This window comes from Ruditapes philippinarum, unplaced genomic scaffold, assembly GCF_026571515.1.
Source record: "Ruditapes philippinarum isolate M1 unplaced genomic scaffold, ASM2657151v2 ctg2483_1_1_1_1, whole genome shotgun sequence".
NCBI classification, from domain to species: Eukaryota; Metazoa; Mollusca; class Bivalvia; order Venerida; family Veneridae; genus Ruditapes; species Ruditapes philippinarum.
In genome coordinates this window covers 347056-374438 of record NW_026865080.1, presented here as the reverse complement: position 1 = coordinate 374438, position 27383 = coordinate 347056, and the positions used below count along the sequence as shown (strand labels likewise).

The 27383-nt window shown below is 32.5% G+C and overlaps 1 protein-coding gene across 1 annotated transcript in view; it reads right to left on the bottom strand.

The window, feature by feature from the left end:
- Positions 1-2657: 2657 nt before the first annotated feature.
- LOC132727751 (complement C3-like) overlaps positions 2658-27383 on the bottom strand; it is a 58961-nt gene continuing 34235 nt past the window's right edge. The window contains 19 exon segments of the mRNA XM_060713328.1: positions 2658-5425; positions 6372-6510; positions 8081-8170; positions 9259-9312; positions 9315-9368; positions 9851-9949; positions 11650-11758; positions 14268-14351; positions 14869-14956; positions 15788-15979; positions 16695-16885; positions 21073-21228; positions 21690-21862; positions 22063-22237; positions 22903-22980; positions 23280-23445; positions 24072-24150; positions 24384-24563; positions 26268-26363. Of these exon segments, the coding sequence (XP_060569311.1) occupies positions 5281-5425; positions 6372-6510; positions 8081-8170; positions 9259-9312; positions 9315-9368; positions 9851-9949; positions 11650-11758; positions 14268-14351; positions 14869-14956; positions 15788-15979; positions 16695-16885; positions 21073-21228; positions 21690-21862; positions 22063-22237; positions 22903-22980; positions 23280-23445; positions 24072-24150; positions 24384-24563; positions 26268-26363 (2348 nt within the window). The 3' untranslated portion in view covers positions 2658-5280.

Below are 27383 nucleotides of genomic sequence, written 5' to 3'. Positions count from 1 at the left end.
TCCTAGAATTTTTAAATATACTTTTTGCTTTTGTATACAAGACATAATAGAATAAAAAGTGTTTAAAGTATAGGCACTTTCGATACGATTTCCTGTTTTGCTTGATATATATATATATATATATATATATATATATATATATATATATATATATATATATATATATATATATATATCCTAAACTCGAAAATGTCATCTTCGAACAACATTCACAATAACTACTGGAATACATGAGAGAAAAAACCCACTTCTGCCATGGTATTCAAACTATTTTCAAATCTTCGGTGAAAATAGAATGCGTACAACTAAAAGTTACACAGTTTAATACAAATATAATAATTTTCTTTAGCACATGATCATGCAATTTATGTATTTCGAGTTGTAATTTTGTTGTCAGACAGTTTAAAAGCACCCACACCCTTATTTCAAATGCTTTTAATTTTTATGACGCTTTTTATCTTCAGTGTCCAGTTATAATTTCAGTTTAAAAATCTGTGCTCATTGTTTGAAATGTGAGCTTAATCAATAATCAACTTACAGTAATTGAGAAAATTCCTTCGAAGGTAAGATACCATAATAAATTTATTTGCGTTTAGTTACATTCATAACAAACTATTTAATATTCAAGTAGTTGTTTGTTTGTATTATTTTGCTTTACGATGCATCATCACTGTTAAGGTAATGTAGCGCCCAAACAGGACAAAAAAATTGGCTAACCTCAAGTGTTACAAACTTTAAGCAATACTATACTAGGGGCCAAAACCAGCTCGTCTGCTGGAAGTAAGAAATGCATAGACTTCAATTATTCTCATTATAATCATTAAGTCGCCTTCAACGATAACGCGAGGAATAAACAGGTATATGAGTCATTCTATATTTTCGCAACATTTTCAGTTTAAATATCTTTTACTGAGGGATGATTTTTTTTGGGGTGTGATTAGGGGTATTTCCAAATGTTGATTTTTTACAAGCTTAATATGCCTTTATTTTGTCAAAAGAGCATTGACTATGACCTTGCTACTTCTCTCATGTCACTTCTGTAACACTTTTATATTTAACAGCTAAGAAACTAAGAAAGAGGATACTATGTCTGCTCATTATCATCATTTATCATGCAACAGGTTTGGTAGAATAATTAACTCATATTACAATGGTACCATATACAAATTTTAGATTATATCTGAATTTCTAAAACGTAAATATTTTGAATATCATAGCTTTTATAATTACAAAAATAGTGCATTTAAGGTCATTTCATTTTTTTCTTCAGATGTAAATATCTTCTAAAAGTTAAAAAGTGTTACCTCATCACCGTCTGATAACTCCTTGGTAAAATAATACATGTACGTTTATATGTGCTGTTACATGAGTGAAATAATAAACATTATATAAACTTCTGTTACAACAGTGACAAAAAAAATGCATGCATGGTGCTTCCTTTTTTCCGTACTTTTATTGAATTCTATTTAATTTTATCATATTAGATTAAATGTCATCTGAAAGCTATCAAGTGTTAAATGCACAAAATAAAGGCCTCTGTTATTCTTACTGTTAATGCCAGTGTACCACGTGACTAAGAAAATTATACTGTTACATAGGTAACAGTACTTTTTAACAGTATAAAATCTGGTCACGTGGTCTATTTTCTAAATGAAAATAAATTAAAATGGCTGCCATTTTTTTCTCGATTCATTTTTATTTTCGAAGTTCACCTCGATAGTGCACCATCAGAGTAACTATGACACTCATACAATTTAGTTGTTTGAGTGCTTTTCGCGTATAAAATATCTTTTTGTTGAATATTACAAAGTAAACATCCGTTTTCAACGGAAGTAAATGCAATGTGAATAATAATGTGTCAAACTGGAGCATGCAGATGATTTTAACATTCAAAAAACATTTAACACTTTTAATCAGTTGAATATTATGGATTTCATGGACAGACATATGATGTCATCGTTATTTTGTAAATGCACTTTGTGGAAAACCATGTGAAGAATATTCTGGATACAGAAGGATCAGATTTCACAGATTAAATCGTAATATGAAATAAGGTGCTACCTATGGCGCGGAAAGCTCTTATGAATTATGATTTTGTTTAGTGTACATATAAACCGGTATTTTGTACCGTTAACAAAACAAATAAATTGGTTGTGTTCAACCTATCATCGAAGCGATCGGAATATTCCGAAAATCTGCGAACGTTAAGGGGGACCACTGCGCATGCGTCGGCGCTTGGAAAATCCCGTCCGCAATATTTGTTAATCTCTTTTCACTATTCTTGTTTTAACGTGATTTTTAATGCGCTTATTTATCAAAAATGATATGTCAAAGTAACTTTTATATATTATAATCGTTACTAAAGTTCTTATCAAAGAAATACATGTTAAATGTCTGATTTTGTACATCATTTTTTCACCGGAAGTGTTATTTAGCATGCTTCTGCTAGCAATAGTCTGAATTATGTAGACGCTCATTAAAAGCGTTCTGATATCTATATTTCGATCAAAAGGAATTCAAAATGGCGGCGCCAAGTTGACTAAGGATTTGTTCACAGCTCATTAGGTATAGAATATATATATATATATATATATATATATATATATATATATATATATATATATATATATTTTTTTTTTTTTTTTATTTTTTTTATTTTCATTTACTTTTAATTTGTTTTCATTTGAATTGATACGCGTCGTACATCTTATCTAAACCCCTGTCACACTAGGGCGGCGTTCTCACGTTCTCCAAAGAACATTCAGAACGACGAGGTGAGCGCAGTATGATCGCAAACATCGCTGCACTATCGCCATAGCATCGCAGTGGCATCGCATAGAACGCCGGCCAACGGCGCGCATTTTGAACATGCTCAAAACAAACGCCGTCACTCGGCGTTCTGAAAAGAGCGCTGTGGGATCGCAGTTAGGACGCCGTAGCAATCAAGTAACATCTCGTACAACGCAAAAGGAGCGCCGTGAAAGCGCAGAAGGAACGACGAATAAACGCCGTACTTAGCCACGCCGTTTGTATGGAGATTGTGCGGCGTCTCTATCGCGTTTATACTGCGTGTGTTCGGCGCTTTTACGGAGCTTCTTTTTCTAAAACGCTCTACGGCACTGTCACGGCGACCATTGCGAACTCAAAACGATTCTAATGCGTTCATCTGAAATAGCAGAATACGGTACAGTAGAATCACTACTTAAGACCAACTCAGAATTAAGACAAGCCCTCTATGTAGACACGTTTTAAAAGAACGGAATTTTCTGTTTAAATGTCAATGGTTACATCATCCGCAATTAAGACATCCCCACTTGTCATCATTTAAGACCACCAGCTTTAGTCCCAATTCATTGTTTTATTTATCCAACCCCACTGTTGGGACAACTGATATTCTAGTAAATACCTATTCAGATAACAAGCTTTTTAATGCATGGCATTTGAAAGAATGTGTTAAAACTCTTATGATTAGAATATTGTATAAAGGTAAGACAATAAACGTCAGATTGGTTAAATGTTACTTTCTGCACATTTTGTGTGACGAATTATTTTCTTAATTAATAGGTAAATTATGTACATGAAATAAGACATATTAAAAAATATTATTTATACATTGAATATTGTCAGATTAAAGTTTTAATCGGGATTAATAAATATTATAACATCGGTTTATAGTAATATATGAATATATTAGGTTAATTCAAATAGAGTGGTGATGAAATAGATATGCCTTGATAATTAATTATATCCTCAATTAAGACCAGGCACAATCAAGACCACTTTACAACAGTCCCTATTGTGGTCTTCATTGAGGGTTGTCACTGTATTTATAGAACGTGAATATCATTTTAACCCTTGATGATGAACGGAAGAAAGCTGGAATATTGCCTGATTTCATGCAGATGCAACAGGTACACAACTTTTCAGAATGAGTAATCGCTTGTATGTAAAGCACGATTTCAGCGCAGTATGAGCGTCACAATAGCGCCGTGTGAGCGCTGTGAGAGCGCAGAGGAAGCGCAAAGAATCCAGTAGGAGCGCAATTCAAACACAGACAATCGCCAATGAAAACGCCGTAAGAACGCATTACAACGCCGTGGAAGCTCCGAAGCAACGCCATGATTGCCGTGAGGACGCCATGAAGTCTCCATGTCATCAAAATTATCAAACTGTTCTTGCGATGACAAATTTAACAACGCCGTGCAAACGCAGTGAAAGCGCAGTCTAGTGTGACAGGACCTTAAGAGCGCTACAGACCTGTCCCGCCCGGACTGTCCGCGTATACATGGGTTAGTGGTTTTTTTTCCAAATAAAACACAGCTTATAGTATGTTTATGACTAGTAGATATCATCACTTGCTGAAATATAAAGGGAAAATGTTCTCAAGTATGCCTACAGTACAGAACACTTAAAACTTGCAAGGTCATGACAGTTTAGTTATTGTTACTCTTGGTTTAATTTCGTTACAGTTGGATTTAGTTGACAATTTCAGATCATCACAGTATTTTTTTAGGGGTAATACAATGAATAACACATGGGTTTGTGAGTACCAGTAAAACAATCATCCCTCGTAAAATTCTGTTACTCTCGGTAATAGTATTTTAGTCTTGAGGATATTTTTACTATTAAAATCCATGTGCTATTCATACAATACCCGTTACAGGAGTGACGGGAATAAAAATTATGCAAGTACTTGCCAACAGCAGAATGCGTTTTCCAAATTATGCTAACAAGACAATCCTCTATTGACCCTCATGTTTTACTATTTTAAGAATTTTCTTTATACAGTGTAACTTCTGAAAACCGAACACCCATGGGTCTTGTCAAAAAGTTCAGATTTCAGAGTTTTCCGGAATTCAGAGGTTTAGGATAATGTGGACAAGACTAAGCCACTAAATGTCACTAAGTGTCAAGGAAAATGTGGCCATTAATTTATTATCAGTTTGCAGAAATTGAAAATATAGAATGACCTATATACGATCATTTTATTTATGCTGTTAACCAAACATATTTTTAAGCCAATGCAACTCGAATCAAAATGTTAATTATTAATAATTAAAATTGGCAAGCTCTTTTACCTAGACCGTGTATTTCTACAACAAAGCAAAGAATGTCTTCTTGTTAAAATGCAATAAAACATTGCGAAGTCAGTGACAAAAAACAAACAAAAACAATCACCCACGAAAAACACTTAATTGTCTTGTTTTATCTCAATACTCGAAACACTGATACATTTTAACACTTAATCTTTAATAAAAAGTCGACAAATTCTTTGTAGTATTAACAACCACCTCTGGCTGACATCAGGATTTCGAAATCGGACAGGACCGTGTAAAGTGTTTTATATATCCTACTAAATTTCCCAAACTGCTGTGGGCTTATATACTCCATCACTAATGCTGTTCCCATTAATGGATACCGGAAACTGAAAATAAAGAATATTGTTAACAACTTTGACTGTTTAACGGCATGTACACCTAACATATCGCATGTTTTAAAAGCTTTTATTTTATTAAGATAACTTTAAATTTCCATTAACAGACTTATTAAAATCATGCCTGCAACAAAAGATTTTATACCGTGATTTATAATTTTTTAAAGTCTCAAGTTTGATAATGTTACATCATTTCATGCTGGTGATACAGGAAAGTCGTTCAATACAGAAAACGGGATATTCCCTCGATGCAATGTTAACAAAGCAAATAGTTGAACATTTCAAACTTATCTTTAATCATTTAAGAGACAATACGTAATGCACAAAGTTTCCAACGCCCTCTAGCACTGGATTGACCAATATCCTTGATACCTACTGCCATGAGTATAAAAAGTATGGAAATGGGGCAAATTTTGTATTATTCAGTCTGTTTATGCGAGATAACGTAAAGTAGAAATTTTACCACGCCCCCTAGCACCGGATTAACCGATATCCTTGATGTCGTGATTAAAACAGTGTAAAAACGGGAGATCACTCGGAATAAATGGTAACATAGCGAAAAGCTCGGTTTATATTTAGTCTGTTCGTTGAGATATGACACCATTTGCAGCAATTTTCACAACGAAGTTTGATGATTTTCTTTTGTTATAGAACAATGTAAAATACCATTTAAAACTTAAGTTTTTCAAGTTTTAACTTGTGAAAAATATTTAAACAGTAACATAGTGTTTAAAAAAGATTATTTCAACAGGTACAATGTAAATAAAGTAAACGTTTTATTTTTGCATTCAATGAACATACAGTTTAATTAAAAAAATTGGAACATTTATTTTATTCACCTTACATTTTAACCATATCTTTAATGTGCCATTTTTTGCGTATGGTACTATCCATTATCATTTAAAATAAAGTACTTTAAAACACTTCATTTGCTCACATTTGTCCTCCATCATCGATAACTTCATTGCCTTCTTTGCCTATTATTATGTAAGTTTTTTCTTCTTCCAATGCTGGGAATTGACATGAGTACTTCCAGAAAAATTGCATGTTGTCGCCTGGTACAAGATCCTCTATCCCTATAAAATGACGTTACAAAATAAAAAGGTTGTTAATATGCCGTGTATATATTATTTTTTATTAATGCAGACGGAACATTCAAAATCGTCGACATTATCCTTACGTTCTAAATGTGCAGATAAATTGTATGTCTCATTTGCAATTATTTCACATCAGCTATACATACGCAATATTTGCAATGGCAAGGGATCAGTAAATACGTCACAGGCAAACCAAGCTTTTGGAAACATTCGTAAATATGATGCGAGTCGTGCAATTCCATACCAACATCTAAGCGAGAAAGGTAAGCGCTGGAGTTTAACATTTAAGGTTAAGTGAAACTGGCAATACCATGATTAAAACAGTCGCAATGAAGTAAATAGAAATGCCTGTTGAAAAAATACACAAATGGAATGAAGAAGATTTTATAAGTTTAAGAAAATCTGATACAGACATTTAGATTTTTAAGTTTCACTTTATATTTGCACATAAATAAATAGAAAAGTTGCATATAGTCTCTCGTGTGTCCAGTGCGAAGTTCATGGAATATCTAAAAAAAACTTGTCTGATATATGTTAGAAAGGAAGAAGGGAAGCAATACAGATGATTTGTAATGAAATTTCAATCTTTTAATAAACATCGAAGGACACAAGTCAAAACATTATGTATCTAATCAAATGAGTGTAACTGTATAGAGGCACTCACGAGTGTGTGGGTTCAACACTGAATTTATTGAACGAGTTGAACAAAAATTAAAAAAAGCGAGCATAATATTAATTTATTCAACGAGATCAAATAATTTAGAAATGAAACTAAACGAACATAATATTATATTTATAATGTAACAAAAAGAACCATTTTTCTGGTAAAAATATATTTCATTGATAAAACGTGCATTTAATTAAATTAACGCTATGCCTGTTAAACTTAAGTGACGTCACGTCAATATATGCAAGGCCGTGCACTTTCATTTTTACGGAGTCGCAAAATCAGCACAGTTCTGAGAAAAAAACTATGTACATAATACGCTGATTTCACTTTCATAATTTTTAATATAAAAGTAGAACCTTTTAGGCACATTATGCCTCAGAAATCGATAATGTTTTATTGTATAGAAATAGTAAACACGTGTTTAACAGTTTTAAAAATAGATTAAGAACATGTACGAGACAAGATGTTTAACAACCGAAGTGGCGCTGAACGTGATTTAATGTGTCATAAAAGTAGCAAAATCTAAACGAATTAGTAGACTTCTATTAAAATACTAAATCACTATTATAATTATACCGATTGCTAACAAATCAAAGACAGCAAAGTAAAAAAATAATAAAATTAAAGGGCCAAAACAAAAAAAAAATAGAAATAAAAATGATAAAAAATGTCAGCATATCAATAATGTGATAACATATCTGAGTCATAATAAGCCTTTAAGAACAACAATGGAAACATTCGTAAAACTATTATGGTCATTAACAGTTTAAAAATATGAACTAACAATGATGAGGTCGACAAAGATGATGATCATGGTGGCGTCGCATGATAACTGTTTTTTGTAGTGATGATATTGATGATTATTTTGGCTATTCTTACCTTGATTGATTACCTTTATCACAGTGCCTCTTGCAATTTTATCTTGGCTGTCGACATCATATGTAACCTCGTCTACTCTTACGCGTACAGCTGAAATGAAATTTATTTATTAAAGTTGACTATGTAAGTTGTTATCTGTTTTAAGGAAGCAAAGATGAATACAATTTTGCAGGAAATGTTTACGGCATTCATGTCTATCCGATAAGCAATACTTCCGTTTAATTGAAATTTTAAACAAACAACTCATTTAAGGTAAACTACTTTGTATAATACGCATTTTCCTTTACAAGCATGACATTAAAGAAGCATTCTATGTTCAGATGTCATTTTATAAAAGCTAGGAATGTGTCCCTAGGACACGGATGCCCCAACACTACACTGCCAGATTTATCCACAAGCAAATCCCCGTTGAACAACTTCTAATGCTACTCAACATTCCTGTAAATTTTGATAAAATAGATAAATACAGAATCCTTAAAGAAAGCCCAACACGGCAAAATTGAAAATGTTGCAGGCTCGGTTTGATTGAGCCTGTTCATGGACGGTACTGGAAAGTGCAAGTTACCGTCCACGCCCCCTAGCACCTGCTTAAGCAGAATTCAACATCTAACATGAACTGGTAAAATTTAGAATTTTGAAACATCCGCAGATGTGTTCATATGGCGGTTATCATGGAACCTTCAATGTGACACGGTAGTGCCATTCCATGAAAAGCAGCATATGGTCCACAAGTAAAAAAATGCGTGTGCCCTAAACGTGAAAACAATGGGCGGAACTAAATAAAATGGAATTTTGAAAGGGGATCTGAGGTTATGAAGCCTGCGTATCACAGATAGGACGTCAAAAGACAAATTTAAAAAGCAGGCAACATATCCTACGGGTGATTCAACATTATTCAAGTAGGAATATTGGAACCACCCAACTAGAAAGTGCCAAAAAGTTGAAACTAAAAATACCACAAGCACAACAATAATGTCGTGCTGAACGATCTTCAAGGATCGAAAATATAACCTAGCTCAAGAACTTTAAGAGGTACACGTGACAAGAGGGAACGCAAGCACACACACGCGCTAGGACGGACAAGGGCAAATATTAACGCCCCTCACTCCCTATAGTGAAGGAGGGGCACAGCATTTTTAATTTAGCGTTAAATCGAATCCTATAACTCTATAACTTACCATAGTTTGCTTTATCCTCGTTACATGCGTGTTGGTACAATTTCATAAAAGGTCTTTCTCTCTCTTGATTACCATTTCAATTTGAGTTTCCATCGGTTGAAGACACATACCTACAAAAACAAAATTTAATCCATTACCACGTATACACACCTTTTAACGCCTTGTCACCCCGTTTTTAAAGCCTCAAAAGGTGAAAAAGCCTTATTTAGGCCCCAAAATTCTTGTTGTTTGTGAAAAATTGTTAAAGATGTGATCACTTTTTCGGCGCCGCCCGTATCAAAAGGAAACATCAGGGGGCTGCCAGAGGGGGTGTCCCCATCTTCTTAGGAGTTTGAAGGGGTGGGGTGGTACTGCCTTCTTAATCGCAAAAAAAATGAGGACTTGTGAGAGGCTAAAATGACCTCAGGTCGATCATAAGGTAACGTGTAACCAACATGAATTTGTAAAATACAATAGTTAAAAAGCTGGATAATATTGTGACATTTCTTTTTTTATATTTCTATTTGGTTTTATAATTTGAAAAAATACCCATTATGCCATATCTTCTAAAAAAAGAAAAGGTAAAATAACATAAAATATTAACAAAACTCACTGTTTAAGCATGTACACTCCTTCATATCTTTCCCGCATTGGTACGAGACACTCCTATCTTTATTTGGGCCAGTGCCATAAAACTGAGTACAATGCTTATCTGTAGAAAATATTATTGCCATTGTATAAATTCCATGTAAAGAAACATAAGCAAATAGAAGACAGTAAAGAGCCTGCTCAAAACGTGATCGTTTCGGCCTGTAAGCGAGTAACTTCAAAATATCATTATGATTTTTTGAACAATTTTGTTGGAAATATATTACTAGTGAAGAGAGTAATGTAAAACAGTTTGCCAGCTCTTCAATTTGTAGATAAAAATGTTTAATGAAATGACAGTCATTTCCCAAATTGAACTCGAATGTTAATAAATAGAGGATATTTGTTTGTTTTTGTGCAAGATGAAATTTTATTTCATCGTGTGAGCTTTAATAAAATCACTCGTGAGAATTCTATTTTTAACTTAACGAGTTGAAATAAAATAATATCTTACACAACAAACCATCAGTTATTCTTTATAATTGAAATTTCCCCAATATTAACTTGAATATTCAACTGGTAGTCCTCAATTTCAGACGAATCTCTCCTAAATACGAAAAGTCTTTAGCTAAAAAAGTTCAGAAATCAACGTTGAATGGTGATGATACTACATGTATTTATCTTATTATGGATAATCGCTGCTTTTAATAATGAGGACAAGCAATTCTAGAACAAAAACAGTTAAACCACGCCAAGCTTATTTCCGTTATTTCTCGCGGAAGGTTATATTAGTCTATCCTTTGAAATGTAAGCGGCCGCAATTTTTAAAAGTTGTGTATTTCACGGGAGGAAGAAATAAAATGTGCTTGATTCATAGGGATTTCATTTGGATTTGTTTTTCTTACATCTGTTTATTAGAAAGAAAAAATATTTGAGGATTGATTTAGTCAATACATCACTGTTGACAGATATTTAAACATTCAAGGAGCGACTAGGGATTTAAAAAACATAAACTTTTTTGAAACTGAAAGGCTGTAGTTCGATTGCTGGGTTGTTTACTTTTCCTTCGGGCTTATGACTTTCATAATAAATATGCTTAAATGTTATCAAGAGCAGTTTGCATGTAGAAGGAAGTGTATGTTTTTGTCTTAAAATTAATTTAAAATAAGAGACGATATTTATTGACTACTCATTGTTTCACAGGGATAATCAAATATCAACAGGGATGGCATCTAATGAATGTATATCAAAACACAACAAAACAACACAATGTTACCGGAAAATTGCTCATCAGGACAAAAACAAGAATGCGCATAAGGGCAAAGCACGGACAGTTAGTATTACAATTTATTTAAAATAGGAAATCATAATAAACTCTACAGAGCTACGCCCTCAAGTGACTGCTTTCATAAATATCATGAGACCATAGAAAATGGGACAGGACTCCACAATGGAGGCAATGGTTCGGTTGTTCAGTATGTTTGTATCCCCTGCGCATTTATCAAAACTTCTTAAGCACACATTGAGATTTAGTGAGACACGCCCATTTCAGGCATGGCTTTATCAGTTTATTCTGGAAATGATGCTTATTCAATTTATTTTACATATGTCATCATGTTAATGTTCATGTTTATTATTCTTATTTAAACAATGGTTATAGTTAAAAGTCTCTTACCACTGACTCAGACATCAAGTTGGATATTGCGGAGAAACTAGTTATTACTGGTTAGTTTTATCCAAGAAAATCGGGTAATTGGAGCATCAGCTATTATATGATTAAAATGTGTTAAAACTGCCCTATATCAAACAACCAAACAAACAAACCTGGGTTGTAGTAGTCGTAAACATAAACTGAAGATGATTGTCTTGAACTTATTTCTCCATCAAAGTTATCCTTTAATCGGAATACAAAATATGTCTTGCTTGAAGAAATCTAGTACAATGAAAATAGAAAAGGAAAGTTTAAGATGTACGGGGGTGTTCTAGAAATATCCGGAATTAATCCATAAATTTAATGATATATATTTTATGTTCATACAAGTAACACTATATTATTGTGAAATATAACCTCTTGACAAGGAAACAAGAATTATAATGATTCAACATATTATGCTCTAAGCAATCATAGTAATGCGCATGCACAGATAAGTCCAACAATCTGAAAACATCTTTACTTATAAAAGACCCATTGTTTGACTAAAAGATACTTGTCTTGGATTTCTTTTTGCCATTTTTGAAGATTTGAAGAATACTACTTTGACTGTCGACTAATGTTTTATGAAAGTGCCGCTTTCCTGACACTTTAATTAATGGCGATGTTTTTTTAAACAAATAAGCGTCGCAATTAGAGACCTGCAAACTTGATTGCACAATAAAAAATTCCAATGTTCAAATGACGTGAAATTTTGGCATGACATTATCGGGTTTAAAGCACCAAGCGTGGATAAATTTTGGTCAATATCAAGCACCTTTGTGTAAAAGAAATGTCAAAGAACGTCGCCTTTTTTTTAGCTGCGCCGCTAAAGCGTTTCCGATGTATTTTAAGGCGACCTTAGACGGTACCGGGTGCCATCAAATTACATTTTGCAATTAAATAGATGAAACATCAATTTTGTGCATTTATAAATTTAATGAAGAAAACATGAAGTTTGTCAGATATATAAACAATTAACGGATCATTCTGGATAATCCCTTAAATGTTTTGTCATGATAAAAGGAAAAATTCATTCGTTGAAGTGAGTATTACTACCGGTTGAATACTTAAATCCATATGGAATAATGATTCCTGAGCAGCAACATAAAAAAATAGCAAGATTTTACCTTTTCTACCACTACACCACCTGTCATAAGCCAATCAACTGATATAATATCTTCATGTAAAAACTTGACAATAGTATGCATGCCCCTGCGGGGTTAGTAGTATGATATAAAAAAATAGTCCCACCAAATTTCAAAGGACTATTTTTCAATAGATTATAGTCCAGCCTTCGAATTTTACGCTTTAAGCTCATGTGATTGCATGTCTCGATCAAGACGAAATTAGCTCTTATTTTGTTTAAATAACAAACAAATTAGACAGCGAATAGTAAAGTACCAATTTAATGAAGTAACGGTATAATGGTCTACTTCATATTACAAACATTATTAACAGGTTAGATTTTGTTATTGGAGAATTTGTTAAAGCTAAATCTGTTTCGCCAGAAAATAGTTTATATGTGACGCGTAGGTGTATTTTTGGATCGTCGTTTAATAGTCAAAATCTTATTCTATTAGTTCATTTGCTATAAAAATCGGTCCCCATTTACAAGTTGTTTCTGTTTTAGGGTGGGAAGAATTTGAACAAAAATGTCCCTTTTTACAAAAAACGCCATTCAAAAGTCGATGTTTTGTTATTTTCAATGTTTTTATATGTTTCACAATAAATTGGAAAAAAATGCGACTATATTTTGATATCGATTATATCAGGCGAGACTGATATGGGAAGAAATGGCTCGACAAGTATCGCCCATGCCGGCCAAAATCAGCATTGCCTTATAAAACACAAAAAGCTGTATTATAAAGTTTAATTGTTTAACTTTCTTTCTTTTTTGTCAATATTCAGTTAATTGTCTTTTCACAATACCCATTTAAACTAGTTTATAATTACACGGACGTGAGTACATAAAATAATTTTGCATCAAGGCGTAATATTTTTAAAAGAAATTTATTATCAACCTTCATCCTTTTTAAAGTACATGTAAATATATTGGGTTATATTACAACTTTGCTACGTTGAATACAGTTCTTATTTGAAACTAATTAGTATCATTTTCATTAATATTTATATTTATGCACGCTTAATGTCAAGTTGATGTTTCAACCTGAACGAGAGATACGTCGCTTAAATTCAAAATTAGTAGAACAAGTTGTCTTGATTTTATACGTTTTTAAAACTAAATATTAGTACAATCAAATCATAAAATATAAACACATTTGTATGAATCTCGCTGAGGTCCTGATTCCGGGCTGAACTTAATTGTTGAACTTGAATGTTACCAATTTTGCAATTTAGGAAATAATAAATGTATATTTTGTAAAATAGGATGAATCTTAATTAATTAATTACAGGCTTTTTAGTCAACAGTAAAATTCAGTTTTGATAATTTCAATGTGATATTATCAAAAGATAATTTTTTATGTAGCCGGACACTTTCTGAATACGAATACAAATAGTAATTATTAAACAAGTTGTTATATCGTTAGAAATACATTTCGTTGTAAGTTAAATGTGCTTGATAACGAGATGCACATGGATATCTGTACATATGATTTTAAAAGGGTAACAAAATAAGTATAATTCGTAAACTTTTAAATGGATAAGCGGATTGTGAATGATCAAACTAGCCCAAGGTGAGCATTGTGTGCTTTTTTGAACAATAAAAGCTAGAGAAATGAAAACAAACCTCGTGTAAGTAAAACACAATAAAACCTTTACCATCAGACAGCATTTCGTAATTTGCAATGATTATGTTGTTCTCTTTAACGAGCTGCAAGAAAGAAATGATGATTTTTTTTTATTTTAAACATATGAAAGTCATACCTTTCTTATATATGTTTTACGAGGTATTCTTTCAGAACAGCAAAACAACTCATTTTACAAATCTTATTTGGGAAGAAACGGACCTTTAAACAGTAAAATGTTGTCCTATAAACGTACAATAGATTCTAACATCGACATGAAAACGTGACAAAAGGCAGTGTTTGTTTATATAAATGTCATTGATAAACATCAGGTTCCTCATTTATCACAAACAGAATGAAATAAATAAATAAATAAATAAATAAATATAAATAAATAACAAAACAAACAAAAACAAAAATAGCATGTTTTGTCGAACCAAACTAAGATACTGTTGCACTATATAAGTACTTTAGAAATCTTTGACTCAGTTTGACTGACTTTGATCATGAATTATAATAGAATTTTACTTTAACTAATGACACCATGAACCAGCGTATTATTTAGTCTTCGACAAATATTTGGAATGATAAAGTTTTTAATACCTTTTCTATATCAGACTTTATCACTTCGACACCTGTCTCTAGCCCAAACTTCACAATAGACATACCATATTTTTTATTATTCTTAGAGCTACATTAAAACAAATGATAAAACATACTTTACACTTGTTCCATTCATTGTACATTTAGCTCTTAGTGTTTGAAAGAATAACTGAAAAATTTCAACACACTTTCAAGTTTATTACTCAAATACCGGTCTATGAGTACGTTTTATTCTTATGATTTCACAGTGGTACTGGTATCAAAATAAAATGTCATTTCTGTCAGCTGATGTATAAATGGAATCGAACTTTGCGTAGTTAGTAAAATATACGGACAACTGCAAGAATAAAATTATTTTCACACTCTTAAATATAACTTAAAAGACTTTCTTTTCAAATATGTGCGAATCCATTATGTAAGGATTGGCACCGGACAGTTTTCTTCACAAATTGCGCTTTTCTGTATAACTTAAAAACTATGTAGTGACTTTTAACTGAAAATAAAATTAAATACTATAAAATGAAAACTGCCATTTTACAAATAAAAGTATTCATCCTTTTTAATTGCGAATTTAAATGCCAACTGCTGGACATTAACCTTGTGTCTACTTATCGTCTTTTGAGCACAGACGAATCGCCTTTTCTGAATAACTAACAAGTAATCATTACTAGCAAGTGGCCAATTACTTATGTCTCAAGATTTCCGAATCAGCTGCGACAGACAAATGACTATTAAACACGCACATTTATTTCGTCTCGTCCGTGATCTAACCAGCGACATCTGTAAACTGGGAATCTGTGCAAGAAAATACACCTGTTAAATCCCGTCATACTTTAAAGTTAGCGTGTTGATTTCTTAAAAACTAACATATGTTTTGTGATGCTTACTTTGGAATCAAGTAATACAGAAAAATGCTTACCTTATACTGAAACGAATGCATCTTTCCTGAGTTGTCTCACGGATACGACGACTACCTGCGGCTCTTTTCTTTTTTCCAAAAATACTTCCTGTCTTAGGATCCCTTACTGGTGCATCTCCAAAATAATCGCTGTCGTAGATATCTGTATTGTTGCTATCACCCTGATCACAACGGCCACACACATCACAGTTTCTGTAGACCAGCGATAAATAATTAATATCTGACCGGGTCAATGCTAGATTGTGCAATATTGATATGCTTTTGTTTTGTTGGATATGTCCCGATGGTATTCATGTAAATCACAAAGACCCATGCTCAATTTCACTGGTAAAAAGGAGTAAAGGTGGCCTTTTCATTGATCTATCTTTGAATATCGGAAGAGTCAAATAATGATATATCTTACTCCTTTTTTCAGAAATGAGAGCGATATCGAAAACGTTCGGATTGATTCATTATATTCTTACGTTTGTACTAGAGGGAAATGGAATACAGACTTATTCACAAGCAGTATGCTATAATTCTTATATTCAAAAATCTGTTTTAAAGGTTTATACTAAAACACCTTTAAAACTATATATTTATTTAAACTTCTTTTGGAATTTCATCAAAGACGACTCTTTTCGGCAAATTAGATTAAATCTATTTATTTTTAATATTAATATTTAATTTGAAATATCTTCATGATATGTGCATAGTACTAAATTTAAGAAAAAATAATCTTATCTGAGTATGCCGAAAATAACTTTCTACGATTAAAGTTAATGTGTCACACCTTTTCATTAAAATATATTATTGTTAATTGATAGCCTTGATAAGTTCTCTGTGTACTTTAAATATATTTTAAATATATACATTTATTTTTCGGAATCGGTTCATATACAAATAAAAGGAAGTTTGTTTTATATACCTTTCCTGTGTCCAATTTGCATCAATTGGTACATCTTCGACGTCTTGAATATCAATATCAGTTATGTTAAATGGACACGTGTCTTCTTCAGTGGTGGCTGGCCTGTTATAACGAAGATCAATTGAAATAATCGCACGTCCGCTACCCTCAACTATTACTGAAAGTTTATTAACTTTGGTCTCGACAAGGAACTATGGATGAAAAGAAATAATGTTTTTATTGACATTGCCATTTAGGTTTAATCAAACTAAACGACAACATTTTTTTCATATTGTTTTCTTAATGAATGCATCTAAATTAAAAGTCTTTGAAATAAAAAGAATTATTTAACACAAACGCCAAACATTTGAATTTTATTTTCATATGCTTTCTCATATTGTTATGAATTTCAAACTTTGTGTTATTAAAACACACACAAACACTGCTTAGGGCATATAATGACTTTCAAGATTTTAAGTAACCCTTCATTGACTTTACATTGCACATGCAAGCCATAAGCAAGAATAAGACCACCGATCTTCAAAGACATAGCTACCCAGTCTGATTAAATCAGCTCCAATATAACGCTTCACAATACATAAAAAGTAGATCTGGACTATAGTCAGATTGGCTCGCTCCCTTTTTTATATTCTGCCACCCCTGTCTACCATTTAGAATCTCATAAGCGAACGGAAGTAGTCACGTGACCAATCACTGGCAGAACAACGCTATTTTAGAACTGACCACTTGTGGATCTTACGTGAAATATAATAAAAATAGTTTATATAGTTAAGGATTGTTATCTGTTGAAAGTTTTATTACCTTTTCGTACCAAAATAGACTTTATCTATCGTGTCACCTCATTAAAAACATGCAGTAGTGAATTATTATTTCTTTGTGATTAGAACTTTTTGGACTAATACAATTATGGCAATAGGGTTAGCTACGCAGAGTGAGTTAAACCTTTTTACAAATGGGTCTCCTCAGGATTATAATCCCTTAAAGGCATCTGTTGTCCCAGGCATAACTGTCAAAGCCGGGCAAATTTGAATCCCGCTTAAATGTTTTTAGATATATTACGAGATTGAAAGAAAAAGAGCAAAGAAAAACTCAAGTACACCCATGTCAACAAGAGGACAGTTTTGTGCAGCGAAAATGTGTTTTAAAACAATGCATATATAATTAGAAATGAATTAAGTAAGTTGCTTTATGTGAAAATATGTGTTCCTTTGTACAAGCCACAATAGTGCACAAAGCCACAACACAAACGCACACCACCCACTAGGTGCTGTTCTCAAAAAACATATATACATATCGTATTGAAAACGAAATTGAATCATTAAAAATGTCTTTGAACAAAATGGCAACAATGGGAGAATCTACCACAGCAACATTTGATCATGAAATAAGCCAAACAAAATAAAGCCACAACAAAAAGCACAAATAAGCACAATTATCAGATCTTTATGAAATAAAAGAAATATTTAATGAGTTAGACAAAAAGATTTGTGATAAAATGAATACTCTAGATGAAAAATTTGAAAAGAAAAGAAATGAAAAGAAAAGTAATTGTATTTGGAAACATGCCTAAAATATCAAAACAAGTACTAGAAAAAAATGAAAAGTGTCAAAGATGAAAAGCATGTCTAATAAAAAATTAGTGAAATGGACAAAAAATGTGCTTATGTTAGAAAATCAAGATAGAAAATATAACCCTGATAACCAAAATGAAGATATGAAAGAAACATACCTTCACTATGTCCGAAATGAAGGAAACGGCCCAAACCCAATCATTTTGAGATTTTTGTCCTTAGGTGATAGGGACCTGGTCCTCTCATATATTTACTTTCAGTGCTGAGGCAGGAAAGGAAAAGCATCATTACATACTTACCTGTTGTAAAGAAGAGAGAAAGGGGAAGACTTGCCAAAATTGCTTATTCCGTAAGACTCAGAGAAAAACTTAAAGAAAGAGGCTTAGATGTGTATCTGCAAGTCAGAAAAGGAAAAGAGGACATTTTGGTAATAAGAGAAGTCTTGAAAGGAGATAAGAAGTGTTGGAGCCTGCAAAAGATCAATTTAAAAAGCAAAACACGTCTCCTAAGGGTAATAAAAAATATTCAGGTAAGTAATGTTTGAACCTCCCAAAACTAAAAGTATCACAATAATGTTGTGTTGAACGATCTTAATGGGCAAGATAGATATATATTCTTTGATTATAGGGTGACTTTACGGCCTGCACACGACACAAACAACGCTTATGTGGCAATAGAAATAGGGAGAAAAAGAATATCTTAATAAAGTTTAAAACGGCAAAATATAAAATGTTGAAGGCTCGGTTTGATTGAGTCTGTTCATGGACAGTATTGTAAAGTGAAAGCTATTGTCAACCCTTCCTAGCACCGGATTCAACATTTAAACAGGATAATGGTGATTTTTAAATTCAGAAACATCCACAGATGTGTTCATACGGCGGTTATCATGGTAACCTAAATGAGACACTTACTAACGTTCCTTGAAAAGCGGGGTATGATCCAAAGTAAAAGCATATATGTGTCCGTCACGAGAGAACAATGGGCAAAACTAAATAAAATGAATTTTGAAAGGGGATCAGAGGTTATGAAAGTTGTATTTCACAATCTGTAAGTAGAACTCCGCGAGTCGAATGCCTTGTTAACAGAATAGCTGTCACTTAAACATTTTCTTCTTAAATATAGATGATTGCTCTAAAATATACATGTTCGTTAAAAATTTGTTGCATTTGATCTAACTGTAATAATGTAACATAAGGATTTATAAAACTGTAATATCAAAATAAAATTAATAAAAATACAAGTACTATGGAAACGTTTAAGACTGACAGATCAAATGGAGGACTCTGTGATGGAATCTTAAACTCTGCACTTAATGTCAATGAAAAAGCTAACATTCCAAATATGGAGTCAATCAAACTTATAGTGACCAAGTTATGCGCTGGACAAACCTATTAAGTAGGATCATTAACAAAGGATAATAACTAAAAAACCATGAAGTGTAAAAAAGTGTACACTGCAATTTTTCTTTACGATCATCCGATAAAAATTCAAGTCAATAGCTTTAAAAATGTAAGAGAATTGGCCCCGACAAAATAAAGTGATATAAGTAACAAAGGACAAAATCTCTAAAACCATGAAGTAAAAAGTAACGGTTTTTAAGCACTGCACTCTTTCCTAATGTGATCTATCATCCTATGAAGATTCAAATCCATAGCTTTAATAGTTAAGGAGAAATCGCTCGACAAAAATAAAATATGAAAATAATAGGCAAACTCAAAAAAACAAGAGGCGCAGAAGCGTGCACAACAAGTTTTGAGCCAATCCGACTTATAGGGACTGAGTTATGCCCAAAACAAGCTTTAGAGGACGCCGCTGTCAATGCCGACACCAATAACGATGCCGACACCGACGCCGCCGACAAAGGTAACCCCTACATGTAGACTATTTCAAAATGACACACAATAAAAAAAAAACAATTTGAAAAGCATACCACATATCTTAATGGTGATTATACAGTATTCGAGAAAGAAATTTAGAAGCCACCAAAGTGGAAATAAACCAGTAAGAAAAAAAAGTACCACACACACAACAAAAACCATATCATGTTTAACTTTATCTTAATATCGGAAACATAACATCTCTGATTGCTTGTACGGGGCGACTTTTTATGGCCTCCACACAATTACAAACGCTGTATTGTATTTATTGGACATCGGTCAAAGAAAGGTATGCTAAACATTAAGCAAATTTTGGCAAAACGGAAACTATCTTGTCGGTCAGAGGTTCTCAGAGACGCATAGGATCAAATGCATGTCTACTGGAGTTCAATCACATGTTATCACTTAAGCTTTTATCACGCAAGAAATGCTTTCATAATACATGACCTTTTCTCCTCTCTTATAACTCTGAATGAAACTTATTTAAACATAATAAGAAGGCACCTACTTGCCATGGGAAATGTTCCTCTCAAGTTTCACAAATTTATACTCATCACATGTTTTTTTACTGTCACAGTGGCTATGACATTTGACTTAGTGACCACATCATACTTGTATATAGGTGTTACCTATTGCCCTTTGATAGTGCAACAAACCACGGCTTATTCCTTTTTCAGTGGTTTATGGAATATGATTTAAGGGCGTACGTTTATTAAGGTTATATTAAGATTGTTCCTGTGGATAATGACACATCGTGCAATTTTTCAGGCTCAAGCAGGCATCTGGATAGGACCACCAACCTTTTCTAAGCTAGCTTAATGCTTATTAAAATAACATAATTTGAAAACACTAAGAGGAGAGTTGTTTAATTTATTGACCTTAACCACGCAGTCAGAAAGCCCTGATAAAAATTATCAGAATATATCTTACATTTTCTACAATGTGCTGAACAGTACCATTTTCTGTAATAATTTGTCTTTCTTTACCAACCCAGTTGTCTGCTACCAATGTAACATTGAGGCTAAAATCATGAGATTTGGTATCGATTTCATACTGAGACAATGCTTGCAAGCCAACCACTGTATCCTAGACAAGTGAAAAAACAGTCAATAATTTATTTGTTTTGTACTCTAAGCTTTTTGTAAAAGAAATACTGATTTGACCAGATGATTCCGTATGTACAATGCTTACAATCGTTTGATAATAATACTAATAATGAAAATAATTAATAATAATAATAATAATAATAATAATAGTAATAATAACAATTATAATAATGATGATAATGATGATGATGATCATGATGATGATCGGTCTCATCATGCCAATGATGTAATAACAACTTTAACGATTATGATAATGAATATGATGAAAATGGATAAAAGAAAAGCAATAACGATTATCGATGGATAAGTGCTATAAGTACATATACCTGACTCAAATGAGCTTCAAGTTACAACCGTACTCGGATATTGATAACTCACGATAAATAGTAATTGCTTTTTGACTTATGACCAATCTTTATTAAATATCAGTTTCAAGGTTACCTGTGTTGTTCTGAATGATCCTGTAGCATTTCGTTGAGAGGTAAGCCAACTTACAATTGATGAACTTGTTTTAATGTCCCCGTATTGTAACAAAGCAAGTAGAGCGTATGCAGTTGTTTCTACAGAATTGGCGTTTGCTGTTTTACCTCCCGAGTTTCCCCAGAATGTACCCTCTGCAAGATACCATGTTTTACACAGTCATGAAACTTTATTTTATCAGTGATCCATGCATCAGTCAGCACTCAATTGTCTAACATGGAAATTTGGCAACAGAAATTTAAATGAATAATAGAGTATAAGTAATATTTATTTGTCACATGGTCTGAGTTGTAACTGATGATCATAAATTGTAATAAAAGAAAGAGTAACATACCCCTATCAATTCTCTTTATTTCTTTTAAGTATTTCACAAACGTGTATGTTTTTGTGCTGCCGGACAATGCTAAAGCATATGTAGTTATTGCCAAAAGATATGGGTTGTTCTTCAAATTGCTTTCCGGTAAACTCTCAATGTAATGCACTGACCTGTCAAAGCTTGCGCTAACTGTCTAGAAAACGGACACACAAAAAGGCATAAAATATCATTTCCAATCTTGACTGTTTTTTCCATTGATCAATTTGTATTCTAAGAGATAAAACATTGAGGTATAATGCTTTAACAAAGTTCAGTATTGAGATAGTAATAACAACTGCGTATACTATTCATTCGTAAGTTAAATTTGAAGGTAAGTAAGTTGTATAGTTAAGTGACGTAAACTGTAAGTTTTCAGTAAGTTTATAAATAGAAAATAAGTTACATGCATAAAAACACACATGCCAATTAGCAATATACAGAGTAAAATGATCTAAGGATAAGCAAGTGAGTGCTTCGTTTATCAAACGCAGAACGAAAATAGCCTCTAGTAATTGGAAGCAAATATGGGAACCGCAAGTAAGTAATGTCATAATGTAAAACGTCTTTTTAGGTACGTTGAGCGTAGGGTAAGTCACGTGTGGGCATTCACGGTTGATGTGGTTGAATGTTTAATTGATGTTACGGTAGTGTTGCAAGGTATAGTAAGACAACTAAAATACTTCTTTGATAGTTATTATGATGAGTCTTACTTTAAATAGGCACTAAAGGCTGACAAAAACATGTGCTTTATTTGTCATCAAAATTTATTTACCATTATTAAAATACTCAAAGTGTAAAAATGATTAAACCAAGACTTACATCATATTTACTGCCACATTCCCGTAAAGCAATCAGTACGTAGGCTGTTAAGGATAGATCTCTTACGTTGATTTGTCCCTATTTTAAAGAAACATTTCTTTCATCTTTACATAAAACATTAACGAAATGGCTTTACAAATTTAGAAATCTGACAAATGAATCTGGTTTTAAATCAATTCATCAATGCTCTTAAATTAAATCAAAGGTCTTTGATTATCAGTTGTTTATTTTTCGGATTTCAGTTAAATAACAATGACAATTAAATGTGTTCTCTTTTATTCATATTGAATATGAGACGATGTACACTCTTTGAGATTTCTAAACATTTCTTTTATGATCATTAACACAAAAGGTAACATCTTCAAATTCGATCTTACCATCATTTCTCGGTCTAATACTGGCATATTGTCAGTAAACAATCCATCAGCATTCATGTTATATTTAAGCCAATTAAAGGTACGTTTGATATATTTCTCTTTGACAACAGCATCATCTATAGCCTTGTTAGCTTGACAAAATACCTTTGCAACAAATGTCGTGAGCCTATAAAAAAGTTAGTTATTGCCCTAAGTAAGACCTGACAAACGTTTGAAACGTTATGGATCAAATTAAGTACAAATGATATTGAATCATTTTCATTTTGATACATTTTCCTTAACATTTGTTTTCTTAAACGATCGTCTGTAACATAACAATGTGTATGTTTAGCTCTTAAGTCATAGCACAGTTGACGTATATGATAACAGTAGAGGTTATTTAAGAATATGGAACAACACATAACGTCTGATGCCTTGGACAGTACTAAGGCACAATGTAATTAATGTACACATTATTAATTACACATACACTGAGCAAAACATAAATACAATAATAAAAATGCACCAAACTAATCATAGGATAAGTATAACCATTCAAAATCTGACAGTTGGGCGCAATAATGGAAGCAAACGTGAAAATCTCTAATACACCCACTATAACTAAGCGCAATTTTATCCATCTTTCGTTCTTACACATAAACAGTGACACACAATTACAAAAATTAATAACAGGGATAGTATTGATTCATTGTACAAAGACATGAGCATGGCATAAAAGAAATATCGCCTCTCTTTCCACAAACAGTACCAAATGATTAGTTTCTGAGGAGATTTAACAGTCGACACACTTACCAAGTGCTAGGCGGTCGGCTACGCATGATTGCGTATGATCCGTCGATTTGTCTGAATTCGGAAATCTGTTTCCTTACACCTGTAAAACACATGCGATATTACAGATGTGTGCCTTGTTTTTATCCAATTCAAATAAGTAAATTATAAAATATATCACGGCTGTGAAGAAACGATAAATAATAATACAATCAAAAAAAATATATGACATTATTCTTTTAAAACATGAGGCTAAGAACGTTTAGGGCATGTTTTGCTGTCATCAAGTTCTATCTAAAATAGTTTTTTTTCTAAACATAAACAGAAAATATAGACCTTCTCTAATCCATTGAAATCCCTTTGCTTCTATTTCATCTGTCTCTTGTTGTGTTTTCTTCAAATAAGTTAGGGCGTATACATTTGTAGCAAGCCGTTTCATTGTCTGCTCACCGAATCCGATAGACTCTCGAAACAAAGAATCAACGCCTTTGATAGTCGTTTTGGGCTTCCCGATACCTGAAAATTGTTTTAAGCAGACAGCACATTATTAACCTTAAAAGTTTACAAATATTAGTTCTACTATTAAAGAAAGGTAACACTTGCTTATGATCATAATTACGTGAATCACGTGTTTTTTTTTATCTCGAGTGGCAATGACTTTCCTTCTTCCCGTATAGGGCATGACCTGCTATACGCTTCTTAATATAGGTCCGAAACATGCATATTTAGCGAGATCATTATATTTAATACTGGTATGTAGGTAACATGTTCATGGATGTATCATTTTAGCATCTTAATATGCTGTAACGTTACAAACACGCTTTTATTCCTGACATCAAATAAACAGACATAGAAAGAAACTGTTACAACACAATTCTATTTCAAAAGAAAAAATGTTTGTTGTTGTTGTATTTTTACATCACATTGGCAAAATAAATTGGTAAAAGAAAAAGGAAACAAAGCTTTGTTTCTTTGTTTGTTTGATGGGTATAACGACGCATTAAAACAAACCTTGTCATACCGCGTTAAAACCGTTATTAATAAAATATCATTATTAAGCCTTAAAATAGTACAAGGTAATGAGATAGCTAGAGTACAAGTTTATTTCTTTGAAGTAATCGACAAATGTTTATGATGGGACCTATCATGGCATTCAAAAAGGGAATATGTAACATATTTATTGCAAGCTATACAAAATGGAGCATCATCATCATGACCTAGTAATTCTAACCACTTTAACCTTAAAGGTCACCCATCAGCCACTAAGAATGAAAGATGAAGGAAATTGTTTAACAATATGTTCAAGACGTTATAAAAGTTACGGTTAATTTTAGAGGAAGATAATAGCAATTTGTAATAAAAAAGCTTAACATCTATGGCTTGTAATGCTGTATCTAATAATCTTTGTTGAGGAAGGCAGTTTGCAGCTGCAGTTGAAGAAATGCCGGATGTTTTTTCAGTCACTTATACATATATAAATAAAAAGAATATATTAATTCAGTGTTAAATGAAATAAGGAAACAGCCTAGTCTCTTAAAATTCTATACATACTCTGATAAAGAAGGTAATCATTATGATTTGAATAATATCATAACTTCTGTGTGACATTTTAATTCGTTTTTGTTACTTTGGAATTTTATTTGGACTTCGAACATGCGGTCTAAAAGGAGGGAACGGTTTACGTCCTTATCCTCCACCGATTTGGAATTTTCTAATAAGTCGCAGTATTAACCAGGTTCGGCAGTGTCTTCTTCAAACGGTCGTTGTTGATATTCCGCACTTTTGGCGGCTTTCTCTTTGAGGAACTTTCTAAGGTGATGAAAATTTGATCTTAAATTAGTTTTGAACAAACAATTAACCTTATTATCCTTTCAAGTATATCAAACACAATTTCATTTTCATAGTTTTGATTTGAAGCTACCATTTCAAGAGTACACAAAACAAACTGGTAATTTATGGTTTTGATTCTAACCAAAGTCGTTACCATATATCTCTTTTTAGGCTCATCAAGTTCAATTACTGATCAGAAGAAAACATCGAAGTAATCGTCTGGTGCGCGTCTGAATGTCTTTCAATTATAAGCATGACTGATTGCTAAGGAATATGTTATAATAACACATCTACAATATTTCAACCTTAATAAGATTCTGTACTTATTCTTTATTTGACATTATGACATACCTTTACTATGGAAAAACGAATTAACCTATACGTGCTTACCTTGGATATACGCAGTAGCTGCCCCTGTTTGTGAAATTGTATTTCTAGGAAGCGTCAAATCTATTACGTATTGTCGTTTGTAGCTGCTTACCTGGGCTGAAGGTATTACAAATAAAATGAAAGGAATAGTGTAGATATACTCGTATGTACATTTTATATCCCCGTATAAATCGTTTCATATACGATCGTTAGAATTTCCTTCAATATTTCGATTTCATCCAAAGTGAAATGGCAAGTTTTCATCATATAGCAAGTAATTGCATTTGAGTAATGTTTATCCATGCACTTTTAAGTGTTATTATTTATTCATCAAGGCATTACAGTGTTAAATTTTACAAATAAAAACATTGCACTTTTAAAACTTTTATGTTTGTTGTCTAGATGCATAAAGATAAAATATAACAAAATATGCTTGTAAAACATTTATGCTCCCTACCGGCAGGTAATTTGTCATGTGTTCAGGTCATTCTTACAGACTTTTGACTCAGTGACCAAAAAACCATAAGGGGTATCTACTGGTCATGACTAGTCACTAGATTTTTGTGACCGTAAAGGTTGTATGCAGCAATTTCATAAAAATGTTATTACAAATCTTACCAAATAAAATATGCATAAAGTTTATGAATCATGTAACGACAGCTTATTTGATATATTTCATAAGACCTTGAAATTTGTAAACCAAAAGCATTTTTAGTTCATAAAAAGTATCAACCAAGGCAACTTGAGTTGTTTAGTTATTGGTCGAGAACCATCTTGACATACATGGTCAATGGGACTTTGACATTTGACCCTTAAATCAATAGGGGTTAGTTATCTACTATCAAGACCAATACACCTGTGAAGTTTAAAGGTTAAGGGCCCATGAGTTGTTGAGATATTGACCACAAAGCGTTTTACCTATAACCCCTTGACCCTTAAAATTTATTGATATTATCTTTTGACCAAAAGCAATGCATCTGTGAAGTTTGAAGGTCAAGGATCAATGTGATGTCTAGTTATTGATAAGAAACCATTTTGACATCCAAGGTCAATGTGTCATTGACCCTTTACCCATAACAAAAATAGGTCATCTAGTAACCATGGCCAACGAATCTGAAAAAAATTAGGGCTTAAGGT